Source organism: Exophiala spinifera (genome assembly GCF_000836115.1).
Source record: "Exophiala spinifera strain CBS 89968 unplaced genomic scaffold supercont1.7, whole genome shotgun sequence".
NCBI lineage: Eukaryota > Fungi > Ascomycota > Eurotiomycetes > Chaetothyriales > Herpotrichiellaceae > Exophiala > Exophiala spinifera.
Window position 1 is genome coordinate 575,122 of NW_015622519.1, and position 17,666 is coordinate 592,787.

At 52.3% G+C, this 17,666-nt stretch overlaps 6 protein-coding genes across 6 annotated transcripts; 4 read left to right on the top strand and 2 right to left on the bottom strand.

The window, feature by feature from the left end:
• Window positions 1-381: 381 nt before the first annotated feature.
• On the top strand, window positions 382-2,745 carry PV08_09183 (uncharacterized protein; the record flags this gene model as incomplete). The annotated part of the gene is made up of 2 exons (XM_016383503.1): window positions 382-2,231; window positions 2,286-2,745. The coding sequence occupies 2 exons, from the start codon at window positions 382-384 to the stop codon at window positions 2,743-2,745; spliced, it is 2,310 nt and encodes a 769-aa protein (XP_016232126.1).
• A 1,777-nt stretch (window positions 2,746-4,522) lies between these two features.
• PV08_09184 (serine/threonine-protein kinase nrc-2) lies at window positions 4,523-6,571 on the top strand (the record flags this gene model as incomplete). Its single annotated transcript, XM_016383504.1, has 4 exons — window positions 4,523-5,357; window positions 5,410-5,709; window positions 5,759-6,137; window positions 6,190-6,571. The coding sequence occupies 4 exons, from the start codon at window positions 4,523-4,525 to the stop codon at window positions 6,569-6,571; spliced, it is 1,896 nt and encodes a 631-aa protein (XP_016232127.1).
• An 893-nt stretch (window positions 6,572-7,464) lies between these two features.
• Window positions 7,465-11,174, top strand: PV08_09185 (uncharacterized protein; the record flags this gene model as incomplete). The annotated part of the gene is made up of 2 exons (XM_016383505.1): window positions 7,465-7,600; window positions 7,651-11,174. 2 exons carry the CDS (start codon window positions 7,465-7,467, stop codon window positions 11,172-11,174), a joined length of 3,660 nt encoding a protein of 1,219 aa, XP_016232128.1.
• A 585-nt stretch (window positions 11,175-11,759) lies between these two features.
• Window positions 11,760-14,666, bottom strand: PV08_09186 (uncharacterized protein; the record flags this gene model as incomplete). Its single annotated transcript, XM_016383506.1, has 5 exons — window positions 11,760-11,984; window positions 12,154-12,459; window positions 12,559-13,808; window positions 13,896-14,511; window positions 14,571-14,666. The coding sequence occupies 5 exons, from the start codon at window positions 14,664-14,666 to the stop codon at window positions 11,760-11,762; spliced, it is 2,493 nt and encodes an 830-aa protein (XP_016232129.1).
• A 481-nt stretch (window positions 14,667-15,147) lies between these two features.
• Window positions 15,148-16,408, top strand: PV08_09187 (uncharacterized protein; the record flags this gene model as incomplete). Its single annotated transcript, XM_016383507.1, has 2 exons — window positions 15,148-16,132; window positions 16,191-16,408. The coding sequence occupies 2 exons, from the start codon at window positions 15,148-15,150 to the stop codon at window positions 16,406-16,408; spliced, it is 1,203 nt and encodes a 400-aa protein (XP_016232130.1).
• Window positions 16,409-16,692: 284 nt separating this feature from the next.
• Window positions 16,693-17,190, bottom strand: PV08_09188 (uncharacterized protein; the record flags this gene model as incomplete). Its single annotated transcript, XM_016383508.1, has 2 exons — window positions 16,693-16,896; window positions 17,056-17,190. The coding sequence occupies 2 exons, from the start codon at window positions 17,188-17,190 to the stop codon at window positions 16,693-16,695; spliced, it is 339 nt and encodes a 112-aa protein (XP_016232131.1).
• Window positions 17,191-17,666: the final 476 nt, after the last annotated feature.

The window sequence follows — 17,666 nt, forward strand, 5'->3', positions numbered from 1 at the left end:
CAGTGCGACATATCCTCATTCTCACCCACCCACTGGCATCACCGCCTCACCGTGCTTTGCTTTTCGTTCTTGCGCCAGAGACTCCCCTTTTGGTACTTTTGCTTGGCTGCTCGCCTCATCGCGCCTACACCTGAAACACAGCATAGACCTAATATGACTAACCAAAGCACAGATAGCCAGGTCGGCAGGTCGCGTCGGTACAGCGTGACACGCCTGCTTGAACTTGCGCCACAAACAATAGCCTACAGCTTCGACCTGTCCAAGTTCACCTACGACGCAGCGCGAGGTCAGTTCAAAAAATTCCCCACAGAAACAAAATGAAAGCGAATTGAATCTGACAAAGACACAGCAGGGGTGGTGCCGCCATTAGGTGCCTGCGCCATGGCTACCATGGCTCTCAGTACTCGGCGCTCTGTGAGTGATAGGCCTCGTGGCTCCTCGCAAGAGTTCAGTGAATCACAAGAGGACTTGGTGCTTTTTCGGGGTTTCCGCACGGTCAATGGCCCTGAGAGACAGCCTTCGGTCCCACCAAGCACCCAACGAGCTCAACAGGATGAGGGCTTTGCTCGATTTCTGAAGAAGCACTCGTCTCCAACTCACCAACGAGTGACTGCGGGAGGTCGCATTGTCCCAATGGAACATCGTCCACGCCCACCATCGTTCACATTGGCACAGTCCAAGCAAATCAAAGAGGCCGAGCCTGCAAACGGTGTGGACGGCCATGTCGAGCACTCCGACGACGCTGCGAAAAAGGAGCCAAAAGAGTTGAGAACCCATTTCAAGCCCTCCGCGGAAGGTGCAGAGGGTCAGTTCATGCAGCCTCCGCTTCCCGTCCTTGATAACCGGAACATGATGTCTGGACCCTTTATCAACAACATGATAACCACGGCAGATACCTTTGCGGTTGATGCTCATCGCCTGCAAACACCGTTCTATAACGGAATCATGGCCACCCCAACGTTTCCGAACATGTATGACCCGTTTGGTTTTGCACCAGGCCAGATGTATCCAGCTGCAACAATGCCTCACAATGCACCCTTGACTGGCTTCGGCGGTAACATCGAGCCTCAATATCAAATGCCGTTGCTCCCTGCGCCAGATGCCACTTGTGTGCCTGCCACGGACGCGTTGTCGAAAGACCAACGTCCACAGTCAACCCCTGAAGACCTGCATTCCCGTAACATGTTGCAGGAAGCTATCAATCGCTTTGATGATCTCGACCAGCAACTCAAGAGCCTTGACCGCCAGCGAGCGATGAGTGAGCGCGATCCTCAAGTTGTAAGCCAACGTATGGCCATCGTCGGATTGCGTGCAGATGCAAAAGCCAGCATGAACTACTGGACCTCGGTCGTCGAGAACAAGCTCAAAGCTCTGGGTCGGAAGTGTGCAGAAGCAGATGGTACCGCCCATACTTTCAACGTGGAAGCCGCTGATTATGTCCCGCTGAATGCGGGTAATCAAGCCATCAGCAACACATACAGCAACTATCGGCCAGCTCCCGGATTGAAGGCACCTCCGAAGCGCGGCCATCGTCGAATTCCCATTGTTGCTCCTCGAAAGGACTCTTCCGGAAACTCGAAGAGCAATCAAGGCACAGAGACTGTGTTCGTTGAGGTCGATGAATGGGGTGCTCGCATTGGTGATCCGCCGGATGACATTCAACTTGAGCAGAGCAAGATGTTATTGGAGCTAGACCGTGAGCTAAGCATTTCCCCCAACAATTCATGCAACAGCTCTGGCTCAGGAAGTGGAACTGGACTGAGCGCTGCTGTGACCTCGAAATCGTCTCCAGACAAGAACAACCTTGGACAAGTCATCCCAGAACAGAAAGATTCGACGCGCTGTGGCAACAGCGAGTGGCTTCCGACCAAAACTGAAGACGCACCGTCAACGGTTGAAGCATTTTATGAAGTGCAACTCGATGCAATGCGCCTTCCTGTTGGATTCACCACTACGGTGAGACTGCCAGATGGTTCAACCAGCGTGATTGCGGGTCAAGGTCTCCGACGCCCGCCTTCTGGCAAGATGGATGATTTTGAACGAGGTTACTGGACCAAGAAGCCCGAGCTGTCCTCGAACATGGCAGCCAACTTTGTCAATATCACCGCGGATGCGGGAGCTGGTCAGATCGATCGAGATAACCGCAAGGAAAACGCCATGGTTGATACAGGATCGGGATTTCCGCAGGGAGGCCCATCCCACTGGGCTATTCCACAAAGTGCCGTTGCTCGGTAAGTTTTGATTTCACACTGCACGAACTCTGATCAAAAACTGACAACAACCAGAGGCTTCAAACCTCCGCGATTTGGACGGAATGCCTACACCTCAGTCACTGGAGCGTCAACCTCGTCGGACACTGCACTGTCCAGCATTCCTACCATTACCTCACCTGTGCGTTTGTCACGAGACAAAGCAGGCTGGTCGGCAAGTGAATTTCCCAAGACTGCTCGTGAGAGTCCCTACGATGCAACGAATATCAAGGGCTACTCCTCAGTGTCGGTCCAGAATATTCACGCCATGGTTCGTTTGCCAAACACGGTGGGAGAGTCGACTGACATGCAGCGACGGTCCGCCGTATCGTTGCTTTCAGCAGCTGGCAAGGCTCGCAGTCCTGAGTCTGGTCGGATCCCGACTGGTCCTCGGAATAGGTTTCACAATAATCCTCAGGGCCGCAATGGTGGTGGCGTTATGCTGCCAGCTGAAAACATCTTCCGACCTCAAGCCGCCAAGCACGAGAATATGTGAGTAGGCATAGAGAAAGGCTGTTTGCCGCACCTGTGCGGTGCATGGATCATTGCAAAGACATTCGGTTTGGCCTGGCGAAAATTGGTCAAGTCTATTGGAAAATACACATGGTTGGCACGCATGTATGGTGTTTCTGCATATCCTAGAAACACATAGGGTGTCCCTTGGGACAGACTGAGTTATTGGAAAAGGAGGGGTTTCCCCGAGAGCTGTATTGGTGAGGTGCCGAGTCTAGGGAGCTTTGAACAACATTGGATTGTATCTTATCCGTCAACATCAGAGATGAAGCAGCGAATGCGTATGGCGACATTGACTAGGTAGTGTCGCAGAATAGCTGCAATCACAGACAACTTAGTTAATCCTAACAGCAAATGAGAATGCATACTGCAATGGCAGTTCATGAGATACCTACCTCGACTATATTTACCGGTCTGGCATGTCTGGTGCTTGATCAGGTAGGGGTACCTAGAAAACACAGAAAGACACGGGAGTACAGATACTCCGTACCGTGATCGCCATCTAAGCCGCAGGAACGTGGCGATGTGGAAAAGGAATTATTGCTGAGAAATCAACCGGAGCGACAAGGCAGCGGATTCATGCAGCCCCCAAGTGCCACAATGCGTCGGCAAACCCACATCGACCGCAGCACGATGACGACGTCGGATGCTGTAGTCATGATGTGCGTGCATGAAAGGAGAGATTTTAGAGACACGGGGTATGTCCTTTCATAGACGATCTGTGACCAGAAAGTCGAGGCATTGTTGCCACTGCTGATTTTGCCTCATTGGCAGTCTTTCGAGATTACGAAGAGTGTCGAGCGAAGGAGAATTGACACCACGCGACAAGGATTTCCGGAACGTCTAGAACATCTGCGGCAAAGCCAAAATCTGAGATCTGCTGATAGTGTATGGTTACAGTACACTGTCCTGGCGTTGTGGCTACTGGTAGTCTGGTGCTAAAGACGACCTGGAATAAGCGCTACATGAGCACTGAGCATAGGCATAGACAACTGAAAGAACGACATCTCATGACCACGAGGACGGTCTTCCATTCCACAGAGTTGAACACAGTTTTCTCCATGCGCGACGGCTGATCTGTTGCGATGCTTGAAGTGTCTGAGTTTGTAAAAGCGCCGTTGGGCGGCGGCGTGGTTAAAGGAGGCCGGCCGCTAAGTGGCTCTTAGGCTGGTGTTCGGGATCTAGGCACTGCTAAGACTCCATTTCTTAGGCATGCATAGGCACTGCAGTCTCCAGTACATGTCGCTACGCGGGCAACGGACGCTAGGTCCCGGGCACCGGTAGCTGTGTGCTGTGTGTATCTGGTGCCCACCAATTCCCCACTCTTTCCTGTCTCGGGGAGGGTCGATTGAACTGCCCTTCTCCTCCTTCCTCCTCCTCCACGACCACTACCCATCCCCATCACCATACGCGGACCGGATATTTGTACTATCGCTCCTGCTTGTCACGTTGCAGGTCGACTATCTGCCAGGCGCTGCACTCTTGACTGTGGCACCAGTTCTTCCTTGAACCCTTCCACCATCAGCCTCGACTTGCAACCAACCTCCAGTGAAACCCGTCTTGATATGGCGCTCCGCACAAGATAACCCTCCCACTCCGTGTTACCCTCGTCCGTTGGCCGGAATCTACAATACTCAACGACATCTGATAGTCTCTCTCGCGTCCCGTTCTGGCAAGCTCTCATACCAGCTGCTCAAGACCCTCGCTTCCACGCACGGATTCTGCGGACCCATTGAGTTGGCCAACTGCAGCATCTCACCATGGCTACCGAACGACGAAACTTCTCGAGCCTGTCCTTCTCCTCCAAAAAACATATGAATGCCGAGGCAGGTACGCATACTCCGACCACAACAAAATTGAAGAATTTCTTTCGCATCAATAGCAGTGGGAGTCAGACATCTATCGGTTCGGATGGCCTTCCCACTCCCAAGACCGAGACAAAGCCGGGCAAGCAATCGAGGTTTCTCCCCGGTCTCGCCAGAAATCGTTCGACAACTGTAGCCAGCGAGGGCCATCCTCTCGACGACAACGCTCTGTCCCCAACCGCCCAAGCCAATCCTTATTTCGTGCACCAAGGTCCTCCCGCACTTCGACATCGTAATGAAGGTAGCGTGCCACCTTCCCCTCCAGACACTCCCAAAGTCCAGGTCAATGGCTCGGCCGCGGAAGAGAAGGCTGTTACAGCGGGCAAGGAGGAATTGGCGCGCAAATTGCGAAGAGTGGCGTCTGCGCCCAACGCGCAGGGTCTGTTCACGGTCAGCAAGAGTAACGCAGAAAGACCGCAGACCGCAGAGCTGGGCAAAGAGCCTCTAGCCGTTCTTCCTGGATCGACACCGAAGCTGAGTATGGTCGCTACATCCTCCTCAGAAATAAGTCCGACCAAGGCGACAACCCCGGGAGGAAAGATTCCACTTCCAGGCCAGATCCGTCAAGCTGCCGCTTTTAGAAGAACCTACAGCTCGAACTCGATCAAGGTGCGCAATGTGGAAGTTGGCCCTGGCAGCTTTGACAAGATCAAGTTGATTGGTAAGGGCGATGTTGGCAAGGTCTATCTCGTGCGCGAGAAGAAGTCCAATCGTCTGTACGCCATGAAAGGTTTGCGGAACCCACTGGCTTAGAATTCGATGTGCCAACTGACTTTTCCTAGTTCTCAGCAAAAAAGAAATGATCAAGCGGAACAAGATCAAGAGAGCGCTTGCAGAACAAGAAATCCTGGCAACCAGCAATCATCCGTTCATTGTTACTTTGTACCACTCGTTCCAGTCAGAAGAGCACCTGTACCTATGTATGGAATATTGCAGCGGTGGTGAATTCTTCCGCGCTCTGCAGACGCGGCCCAACAAATGCATAGCAGAGGAAGACGCTCGTTTCTACGCTGCAGAAGTCACAGCGGCGCTGGAATACTTACATCTGATGGGATTCATCTACAGAGATCTCAAGCCTGAAAGTAAGTTTTTGAACTTATGGTCTGCAGAGGCCAGTTTTGACATTCGCAGACATTCTTTTACACCAATCCGGACATATCATGTTGTCAGACTTTGATCTCTCCAAGCAATCCGATTCTGGGGGAGCCCCGACAATGATCTTAGGCACTCGCAACGCCTCCAACCCTACTGGATATCCGCTCGTCGACACCAAGTCTTGCATCGCCGACTTTCGAACCAACTCATTTGTTGGCACGGAAGAGTATATTGCTCCCGAAGTTATCAAAGGCAACGGACACACAAGCGCTGTAGACTGGTGGACTCTGGGCATTTTGATCTACGAGATGCTGTTTGGAACCACGCCGTTCAAAGGGAAAAACCGCAATGCCACTTTCGCAAATATCCTGCGGGACGAAGTGCCGTTCCCGGATCATTTCCCTCAGGTCAGCAGGTAAGTTCCACTTCTCGTGACAACAGAAGGCTCGAATGCTGACACAGCATAGTTTATGTAAATCGGTGATCCGGAAGCTCCTGATCAAAGATGAAGTGAAACGTCTAGGATCCCGTGCTGGTGCATCTGATGTCAAGAATCACCCCTTCTTTAGACCTATTACATGGGCACTTCTCCGCCACATGAAACCGCCCATGATTCCTCACCAAGGCCGGGCAATTGACACGTTGAACTTCCGGTCTGTGAAAGACAGCGGCAGCGTTGATATTGGAGGCTCAGCCGGACGTCTCAAGGGTGTTCCTTTGGACTCTGGAATGGCTACCCCTGGCGGGGAGATCGCAGATCCCTTCCTCGAATTCAATAGTGTTACTCTCCACCACGATGATGAAGATATGATTATGATGCACGAAGCAGGGCACGTCAACGGACATTGATGTCTAAATCACCGAAGGTAGCCCCGGCCCGACAAGTCTCTATTTGTCTCTCTCTCTCTCTCTCTGCCTCGCATTGGCGTCACGGTGTCGGCAGGGCAAAACAGCGAGGAATGAGCTGCATGTGACTGTTTGTGGTATAGCAGCACACATGAGTTACGGGTCGATTGGTCTGGCAGCATTTCACGGCGTTTCGACTTTTGCAAAAAGGCGCATGTACATCTGTAGATATACCTGGGACAGGAGGAAAAGATTGGCCCAGGGTTTTACTCGGCAGACCTTGATCAGAGAGGCATTGCTTCTTATTTCAGAAAAGACGCTCCCTTGAATGATGATGAGTATTAACTTGGTCCGGATGATCCTGGTAGCAGTGGTCGACTCGAGATGCGTCGTATGAGTGGGAGAGGTCTGTTAGTAATATCCGCACGTTCCTCGTGCTCCAGTCTAGTGAGTTCCACGTTGGCGGTGGAATCGGGCGACGACAGACCTCGCCAGGGATGTGGCCAATCAGCGGCGAAGAGAGGTTTGTCGTCGCTTTCTCCAAATGTGAATCAAAGAGAATCGAAATTTACCAATGACATGGGAACTCGCGTCCACGCACACTTCTACCTACACCACCACGCAAGCCGCCGTCTTCTCTTCTATACTGCCTCTTCAGGCTTCTCATGTGCTTTGCCTTCTGTCTCCGTGATAAATCGGGCCTGTGGGAGTCCCCCGTCCTGACTGTCACCTAGATTGCTCTTTTGGTACCCGTACCCTGTGCTTTGTCTGAGAGAGAACAAAGGCGAGGCATGGCTACCTCCTACCGCTCCTCTCTTCGCTTAACTCCTGTCTGCCGTATACGGATTAGAAATTTTTGTTTGTTGTGATTTGTGTATCCTGAAATCTCCTACATCATGAAGTTTGGCCGAAACCTCCCTCGAAACCAAGTCCCGGAATGGGCATCGGCCTACATCAACTACAAGGCCCTGAAGAAGCTCATCAAGGCGGCTGCCGAGAGTGAAAAGCAGGATGGCGCTCTCGATCTTGCCGGTAGGATGGGTGTTGACATGGGGAACTCGGGCAATGCTCATTTGATATAGGCTTTTTCTATACGCTGGATCGCAATCTTGAAGACGTTGACCACTTCTACAACAAAAAGTTCCAAGACTTCTCCCGCCGCCTGAAACTCCTCGAAGACCGCTACGGTAGCTCCTCTCACTCCGTCCACCTCCTCGACCCTGATGAGCGGGAAGACTTGATGGCGGCGCTACTCGAGTTGCGAGGTCAGCTACGCAAACTCCAGTGGTATGGAGAGGTCAACAGGAGGGGGTTCATCAAGATCACAAAGAAGCTGGACAAGCGAATTCCGGCTGCCAAAGCCCAGAAGAGATATTTGGAATTGAAGGTCGATCCGTCGGCCTTTGCGACAAATGCGCAGTTGTTCGCCTCCTTGAACAAGATCAACGAATCTATTGCCCTGATGAGCGAAGTCCCGACCGCCACGGAACATGATGATGTCGCTTCTGTTTCTTCGTTGTCGATCAAACGGACGACATCAAGGCCAACACTGGACATCTCCTCGGAGCAACTGGCAAAAGTTGAGGCAATCATCCGTCAAGATGATGCCAAAGGCATCGAGGAGTGGGTCAACGAGACGAGCACATCGGCCACGGAGAGCTCTGAACCTGCACGGCAACAGCTTTTGAAGACACTGCTTCAAAGGGCCATAACGAGCCGGAGTAAGGAATGCACAGCTTATCTGTTGCGTGAAATTGTCTTTTTGGACGACCACGATGATATCAACCAGCGGAACTGCATCCATCGGTTGATCATTTCGATCGGCCGAAAGCAGGCGAACCGTGACCATGACCCTACCATCGCGCAAGTGCCAGGGGTCGATAACGAGCCGTACAATTTCATCACACCTGCCGCAGAGCCCGCGACACAGTTCAAACGGCCCGTCGTACAGGATGACCAACGGAGTCGGATTTTGACCCGCGATGATGCCTCGGTTGCTTTTCTAGAGTTTCTGCTCGATAACCTGCAGCCCGTGCAACGCCCTGGACTGTTGGCCAGGGACAGTGCCGGGCGGACGCCTTTGCATTTCGCGGCCGAATACGGCATTCGAGTCATGTGTGAGATCATCATTGAGCATCTCAAGGCCTGGAAGCTCTTCAATGTCTCGAACGGTATTGATGGTCCCCAGTGGCAGGACAATGAGGGCTGGGCACCGTTACACCTCAGCGTGATGGGCGGCCACCCTTTGACGACCAAGGCTTTGCTTGACGCAGAGGAAAGTGTGGCCCTCGATATACCGCGCACATCAATCCGTCAAAGCTCCCTAAAATCCTCTGTCGCATTGGCCCTGGCGACGAAAGCAAATTTCGTTGAGATAGTACGTCTCTTGATCAATGCCGGGGTCGACATAAACTACCAAGATGATCAAGGGGACACAGCTCTTCATGTGGCTGCAAGATTCGGCCATTCTGAATGTGCTCGTTTATTGCTTGAAGGCTCCGATATTCAGAAGGCAAATACTGAGCTTTGCGAAAACACTTATTCGTGGACCCCATTGTTCATCGCCTGCGTGGACGGCCACCTGCCAGTTGTGGACTTACTCATCGAACATGGCGCCGATCTTGAGCGTGTGGACTCCTCTGGTTGGAACGCCAAAGAACACGCAGCGTTGAGGGGTCACGTGAACATTGCGCAACGACTTGATAGCATCATGTCCGGAGCTGAGGTCGATCCGGATTCGTCGCTAGGGGCATCTCCTCCAAAGGTATCTCCTTCTCTGAACGAGAGAACCTCGAACGGCCTGGGCTCTCAGGCCCCGACCATCAAGATCAGCGAACCGATCAAGACCTTCGGACATCGATATCTAACTGACACCAGTATGATCCTGGTCAGCCTGGGGACGATGGACACGAGGAAGAGTATACGAGCGGTCAACCTCGATCGAATCCCGATAACGAATGCGCACAACACACAGCTTGATACTGCGCTTTCACTTGTGGTTTCAGCAAAAGGTGCAGAGGGTGAAGCTGAAGTCATTGACTTGCCTGTGCAAGATAACATCGCCACAGAGCCCATCGTGTTCCATGCAAAAGACATTTCTACGGTGAAATTGCTTTTTGACCTTGTCCCTACGTATGCTGGATCCAGGGAACGTGTCGTCGGCAGGGGAGTCGCCTTGCTTTCCAGCATCAAGCCCAACATAGGGACGAAACGTATGCCGCTTCAGGGAGATGTCACTGTACCCATTGTGGCAGCCAACGACCTGGAGGTCATCGGCTCCGTCACGTTCAACTTCCTCGTCATCACCCCGTTCAAACATCCAAATATGGTGGTCACGGAGAATCAGACGTATTGGAAGAGTATGGCATCGACCATGGTCATTGGCCATCGTGGGTTGGGTAAGAACTTGGCCGCTGGCAGAAGATCATTGCAACTTGGGGAGAATACCATTCAGTCATTTATTGCCGCCGCCAACTTGGGAGCTTCATATGTCGAATTCGATGTGCAACTTACCAAGGACCATGTTCCTGTCATTTATCACGACTTTCTCGTTAGCGAGACTGGTATTGATGCTCCGGTTCACACCCTTACCCTGGAGCAGTTTCTTCACGTCAACGACATGCGCACACCACGACATTCCCGGCCTGCTTCGCCTGTGCCAGTGGAGAACCCTAAGATCAGCAGTCTCAAAAATAGCGACCCCCGATTACCTAGAATGAGATCCATGTCCGTGGGCGGCTCGGATCGTGATGATACGGTCGACATGGCCGAACGCATGAAACACACTCGGGACTTCAAGAAGAAGGGGTTCAAGGGCAACAGTCGTGGTAACCATATCCAAGCGCCGTTTGCCACCTTGGAAGAGATGTTTATTAAACTGCCTACGAATGTTGGGTTCAACATTGAAATGAAGTATCCCATGCTCTCGGAAAGTGAGGAGGAAGAAATGGACACATATGCCGTTGAACTGAACTCGTTCGTCGACACGGTGCTGAGCAAAGTGTACGAGATGGGCAAGGGACGCAACATCATTTTTTCAAGCTTCAACCCGGACATATGCTTGTTGCTGTCGTTCAAACAGCCCAGTATACCCGTGTTGTTCCTCACGGATGCTGGAACGAGCCCGGTAGGTGACATTCGGGCAACAAGTTTACAAGAAGCCATTCGGTTTGCGTCTCGATGGAATCTACTGGGTGTCGTGAGTGCAGCGGAACCATTGGTCGCGGCACCGAGACTTGTCAGGGTCGTCAAGGAGAGCGGACTCGTTTGTGTCAGTTACGGGGTTTTGAATAACGATGCGGCCAAGGTCAAGTTACAAGTCAAGCAAGGCATCGATGCCGTCATTGTGGACAATGTATTGGCTATCCGACGTGGGTTGACGGGAGAAGACGGCAAGAGGGATTCGCAGAGTAACGGCAGCGGCGGAAACTCAAACGGGAATCGCAAAAGCATTACTGGAAGTTTAGGAAAGAGCTTGATGGGGAGCACGGAGAGTCTGGAAATCCCTGTACCTGTCAGCGTGGAGAAGACGACTGAGTCGGAAGAGATTAGGATCCAGGTGAAAAAGGAAGAGAGGGATGAGGGAAAAGTAAACGGTGGGAAGTGATGCGTCAGTGTTGTCAACCCGTTGGCTGTGCAAAGAAAGGAAAAGAAAGGACGTTCAACGTTCAAACAATCAACATTCAACATTCAACATTAGCTGATACATCGGTCATTCGATGGTATAGGGCAGGGCAGAGGGGAGCAGTGTTAGGAAGAGGTGTCGTGGTTGGATAGTGCCGGGGGAGTGAGTGAGTGACAGTATAGGAGTGTGGATGACGGCAAGGTTGATCAAGTACAGTGCATGGCAAAGGCGTTTGTTTCATGGGAACCTCCTTTCGAGACCTCGAGAACAATCATGGTCAGGTGTGGTCAAAGATTTGGAAACGACTCGCTCACTAGATGTATCCCCTGGGGATGGGAGTTGAGTCGTCTCAGGTAAAGAGACATAGACGGTTTCCTTCGACGACGGGATTTGACTTGTAGACTTATCAGTGTAACAGTTGAACCCATACGGAGGCATGTGGCTTATAGTTTGAACCTGGATGAACTTTCGTTCGGACTTGTCCTTCAACCTCTCTCTCTCTCTCTCTCTCTCTCTCTCTCTCTCTCTCTCTCCCTCCTCAAAACAAAAAGCCCCTTGAGCCAGATCTCACATCAAACATGCCTCCTTCTCAGACGAGTGTAGCTCACTCCCGCCCACGCGGATTTTGCGACCACCTCGCGAGATTCCGCCAGGTCCCGACACCGAACGATCCCGACCGTCCGGAATGCAAATGTACACGTCGACGAGCCACTCGTACCACACTTTCCGGTCGTCGGTTCGCCGGTACATGGTCACGGTGAGTTCCGACTTGTCGGGGACGGTCAACGGAGTCTATGAAATTCCGGCAGCGAAGGATACGGTATTAGCTTGACTCGTTGGAAAAGAAGGGAAAAAATGCAAAATAGTGCTGACGTCGAGTGGTGGACAGGGTAAAGGAAACAGAAAGGGGGAGGCACGAACCTTGACAGGGTAAAGGAAACAGAAAGGGGGAGGCACGAACCTTGAGTGGGAAAAATATAGGGAACCAACTTATCATGCCTTCGCTCTTCGAGTCCATCGTGTTTGGGTTCGTCGACAACTCGACTCCCTTGTAGAGAACGGTCTCAAAATACCCCGCCAGACCGTGGCAGGTGCCCCGGTTGGGAATGGGGAACGTGAGCGTCGACCTGCGTGCGTTGTGGGCATTGCTCAACGCCCCGTCCCCCACGAGCGGTGGAAGGGAGGGATTGGGATGTTGGAACGACCATGTCGTTCCGATGATGGGCGTCGGTGGAGTCGGCGGGGGGTTGGATTGGGACTGAGACCGCTGTGTAGGTTGTGAAGAGAGCGTGTGAGCTTTGGAGTAAGGCGTCGTCGGTTGTTGTTGTGGTGGCTTAGTTGTCGTCGAGGAAGTGCGTGCGGGCACCGTCGGGGACTTCGAGCTCGACGGACCGGCCGATCCGGGTGTGGTGGTGGTGGTGGTGCTCAGATGATCGATGGCGTTGAACATGACGACGTAAGGCGTCTCGGGCGCGCTGGGGTTCGTGGGCGTCATGCCGTGCATGATGTCGGCGTGAAGTTTCGGGGCAGCAATGGGTGTTATATGGGCCGTGTATGATGCGGGAATCGAGATACCGTGAACGGGATTCATGAGGTGTTGAACGCCGTCGAGACATTCGGGGGAGAGTTCGTTGTCTGCAAAAGAACCGAGGAGCTCCGAGACCAGGATGTCGATTTTGTACGGCGTTGACGACGACCCTGAGGCCGCTGTCGCAAGAAGGTATGTCGAGTCGAGAGATGGAGAGCCGGTGTAGGACTCGCCAGTACCAGCTGCCGCAGCGGTTGGTGGAATATTGACCTCACCGTCCTCTCTCGCCTCTTGGTTGTAGATTCGAGCGCTGAGCGGCGTGTTTGCGCCACGAACTGGACCCCTCCATGTTCTCATGTCAGATTTGACCAGGTTGACTTTGTTGTTCCATGTAGTTGCATTGTGTCTCTGAAGCAGCACATAGGCGTTGGGGTTCTTTTCAAGCGCCCACATGTCAATCTCGACACCGACTTCTTCGCTGGCTTTCAGGGCTCGGGTGACGAGAGGACCCCGACCGGCACCAACCACGGCAACCACAACTCGACCGTCAGGGTTAGAGGTGGGTTTACCTTGCTCGATCCAATCGTGTAAAGCCCGCGCAATGGCTCGTTCGTACCATGCATACTTGATGGGATCTTTCTCGAAGACCTCATACGTGACGCTCTCCAGATTGACGGTCAAGGGCTGGAGAGGTGCTTGAAGGTAGTCTTGGTATCCGGCACCAAAACTGGAGATAGCGTCTGGAACGGGCTGCTTGTTTTGCAGATTGCGCATGTACGATAGATGCGGCGTGGGATCTTTGAGGTGTGGAGTTTCGACTGCTTCGGATAGAGGTGGGAACCATCCAGGGGCTGGGGGGGCACCGTTGGCAGCGGCGACAATAGGACCAGTATTGCAAAGAAGAAACCAAGGTGGTGTGCGCAACGTAGAGAATCGGCTGATGAATGCCTGGTGAGCTCGAGATAGAACCGGATACCCTTTGGCATTCTTCGAAAAGATCTTCGAGTCCAAGGTCACCAATCGTACTGGTTCGGAGTACCACCGGGACTGAATAGGAGTCGGTGGAAGCAGTTTGGGTAACGACAATGCTAGAAATTACATTATTAGCATTGGAATTAGATGGTAGATGGAAAGGAGGTGGCGGCCAAGCCAGCACTCTCTTACGATATGCTTACCTACACACAATCTGGATGGATATTTACATATCGATCTAATCATGTCCCAAGCCTCCCATGAACCAAAAACATCTAGTCTCTTGGGCTTGGAGTCGTCTGGATCCGAAAACCGTTGACGCGCAAACGGGGCCAAATCGCCCATTTCGTCTTCCTGGTCGTCTGCATTGTCGATAAGGGGGAACCAGATGTAAAGCTGCATATATGGGCCTTGGCTGATTCCATCCACGATTGCTCGGGCAAATTCTGCGATGCCACTATCGACAGCTCCTTGACCTCGTAGGCGTGGACCAGGAATGACGACATAAGTAACGCCACAGAAAGCGGCATATGCCAGTTCCAGTCTCAGAACCTGTCGTGATACATCGGCTATGATAGGATCTGGAGAACTCAAGTCGATCCAAGAGCTTGTGACTCCGATGATCTGGCTGATTGTATCTCCGGGAGTCAATGGTGTATCGGCTGGAGTGAGTGGTGGGATGACGATAGGTGAAGCGTTCCTGGTCTTTGTGATGTCTTCCCCATCGACAACTGGATGTTGCGATAGAGATGCCGAGAGGAGCGTCAAGACCCGTGAATGGAAATGTGGTGTAGTGATAGGACTGGTTACCATATCATACTAAACAAAGTAAATCAATTTCGGGCCCCTTGCCAACTGTGAAAGATAAATTGACGTACGTTGGCAGCATGAGCGGCTTGTATCGTTTCCGCCGTGACTGGTAAGGGTCTCTTGGGGTCATGGTGGCCGATCACGAAACGTGGCAGTGTCTCCATCCTGAGGACTTTAGATGTCGGAGTCTCGTACAATGCTCCAGAGGAGGCAGTCAAGCCAAAGATGCAAGATCTGCAAGGCTCTGCTTGATTCTTTCGCCCTACCTGTGTTCGAGTCTGGTCAAATACTGATATTAGTCGGCTCAGCGAGGCTATGCCAAGACCAGCACCGTACACATCTGGAGTCGCAAGACAGATGTTGTGAGCATTCTGGCAGGTATCCAACTCTTTGTCTCACCCCAGAAGTATCGCGAGGCTCATGCGAACAAGGCTTTTGAGGTCAGAAAAGTGCAAGGGAGGAAGAAATACCAAACGCCAAAAGCGTTCTAGCGTCTTTCCCATTGCCAAGACTCGGCGAGGCTGCGGAACGAGACTCGGAGCTCGACTCAAGATGCGCAGCAACAATTTATTTTGTCCTTTCGACAATCAACAATTCGTCCGCCCACCGGTCCATTGTTGCAGCATCTGAGCTGCTCTAGGCACTATGAGTGTCGCAAGATCCTCAGAGTGTGTCTTTTGCCTATTTTCCCGACCTTCGCGCCCTGCTTCGATCGCTCGCCGAAGATTCCACTCCTCTCCCATTCATCAGAAGCGAAAGCCACGCTTTCCCAGCGTCAAAGCTGCCGTCAATGAAATAGATCTGAACAAAGCCGGCAAGGATCTTCTGAACCCAGAAGCGAACAAGGATTATACCTCCCAGAATTACACGCCCGAGCAACTTGCCGCCATCAAGGTAGCACAAAAACTTATCGACCCTGAAAAGCTGTACCGTACGACGAGCAACCGGAAAGATCCGTGGAGAGTCAAGTACTATGATGATCTGGCAAAGATAGACCCCGTCGTGGATAAGCCAGTCCAACATCCTTGGACAAATCTCGATGACAATTCGCGGCTCAAAACCGATGAAGAGTTTGAAGACGACCTGGTCAAGCTCATGCACGAAATCCCGAGCCCTCGTAATGAGGACGACTTTGACACGGCACTTTGGGATAAATTCGACAAGAATCTCAGACTGACTGTCGGAAAAGAGGAAGCCGAGAGGCAGCCTCGCACGGCAATGGTTCCAGATCTGCCAAACATCTCTCCTCCACCTCCCAAAGGCAACCAGGCTCGTGGCAAGTTTGACCAGGAATCGCCTGCGCTTGCTACTTTGATGCACATGACGGGCCTGGACAGACAAGCGCTCCTCCAACTCCGAGTCAAGTCGGTCGTTCAACGCACAGTCGCAAACCAGACACGTTTGGGAAAGATCCGAAAAACCTATTGGTTGTCCGTGGCTGGAAACGAACAGGGCATGATCGGCATAGGAGAAGCCAAAGGCACGGAACCTGGAGAAGCGTTGATCCAGAGCCAATACCGGGCGATTCGAAACATGAAACCGATCATACGGTACGAAAATCGGACGACGTATGGAGATCTGAGTGCCAAAGTTAGTGGAACGGAGTTGGAACTATACGCGCGACCACCAGGTAAGATTCCGTCTTGGTTCCTGCTGGGTATGGACAGGGCATGCTAATCAATGAACAGGATTTGGTCTCCGCTGTCAAAAGTACATCTGGGAAGTGTGCAAGGTCGCAGGTATCCACGATCTTGCTGCCCGCGTCACACGATCGAGAAATCCTATGAACACCGTCAAGGCGACTGTGCAGGCACTGCTGGGCCAAAAACACCCTGAGGATATTGCACGAGCTCGGGGGAAGAAGCTGGTCGATGTCCGCAAGGTGTATTATGCCGGACAACTATAACTCTGTACAATGTTGTGGTGGTGTATGTGACTGAGATAGAAGCTGTAAACGACTTGACTCTGTACAAGACATTTTTATTATTTGATCCCAACAAAAAAAATCAAAAAGGCTGGACCGGGACCCGTTCATCTTCAAGGTCGGTCGGTGCTTTGAAACCTCTCCTAACCAGGCCAGTCTCGAGTGTTGACGCCGTGAAGTTAAGCATACAAACATAGGATTAAGTGTCGTGAACTCATGTGTCGTCGTGACGCGTGATGGTTTATCTGGAGGGTGGGAGATTTCCATCAAGACTGATGAACCCGATCATTCTCGCCGTCGGACCCTCCCTCGTCCATCGAGTCCAGCTGCCCTTGCTGCAACACGATGCTGTACACGCTCGCCTTCATCAGGGTGTAGACGCTGGCGACCTTGCGCTCGAGCAGCCGAAGTCCTTCTGCGATCTCCAGGGTCATCGGCCCGCTTGACAGAGTTGCCAGAGTCGACGATAGCTATATGCACATTTCCAAGGGGGAACGCTGTCAGCTTTTTCCCGCCCGGCATGTCGGGTGAAGGGAAGGGGAGTCTCGTTGCTCGCCTGCCGTCGCCCGGCTCCTTTCCAATCACGGAGAGAAAAAGGCAGGTCAGGTGCTGCGAACGTATGTACGTACCTCTTTCATGTTCCTTGACAATCGCTCATACTCATCCAGGACTTCTTGTTCCAACGGGGATACATCGTCCGATTCTTGTCCGGTGAAATTGAGGATGGAGTTCTTGGACTCGTTGTACGCGGCGTTGTCATCCATGGCGCACACGTGCGTTTTGTCCTCTATGTGATAAGCTGTCGTGGAAAGAAAAGACAAGAAAAGGAAAAGAAACTGATGAGAGAATGAATGGCCAGGTCCGCGTGAATCAATTCGTCATTCAACGGGCAATTGTTCAGCGGGCCATTTTGTTTATGTACCTGAGGTATGTGTCGTTTGCCCGCGTCGCGTGTTGTAGAGTGAATGTCGATGACCTTTCAAGAATCTTGGCAACATTGGAGTGCTGCAGACCCGGAAGTATGGCTGGATCTAGGCGTTTGAATTAGGCTTTGCTGGGCGTCCTCCGGGGACAACGATAGGCCCAGTTGGGCGCTAGAATGCTGGATTTGTTTACTGCACTTCGAAGCTCAGGCTGGAGTGGCTTGCGTGGCTCGTAGTCTCTCGTTTCTGGACAAAGCCTGTCGGAAGCAACTGCTTCAATAGAGAATGTCTCCCAGAACGCACCGGTTCGAGAGCAC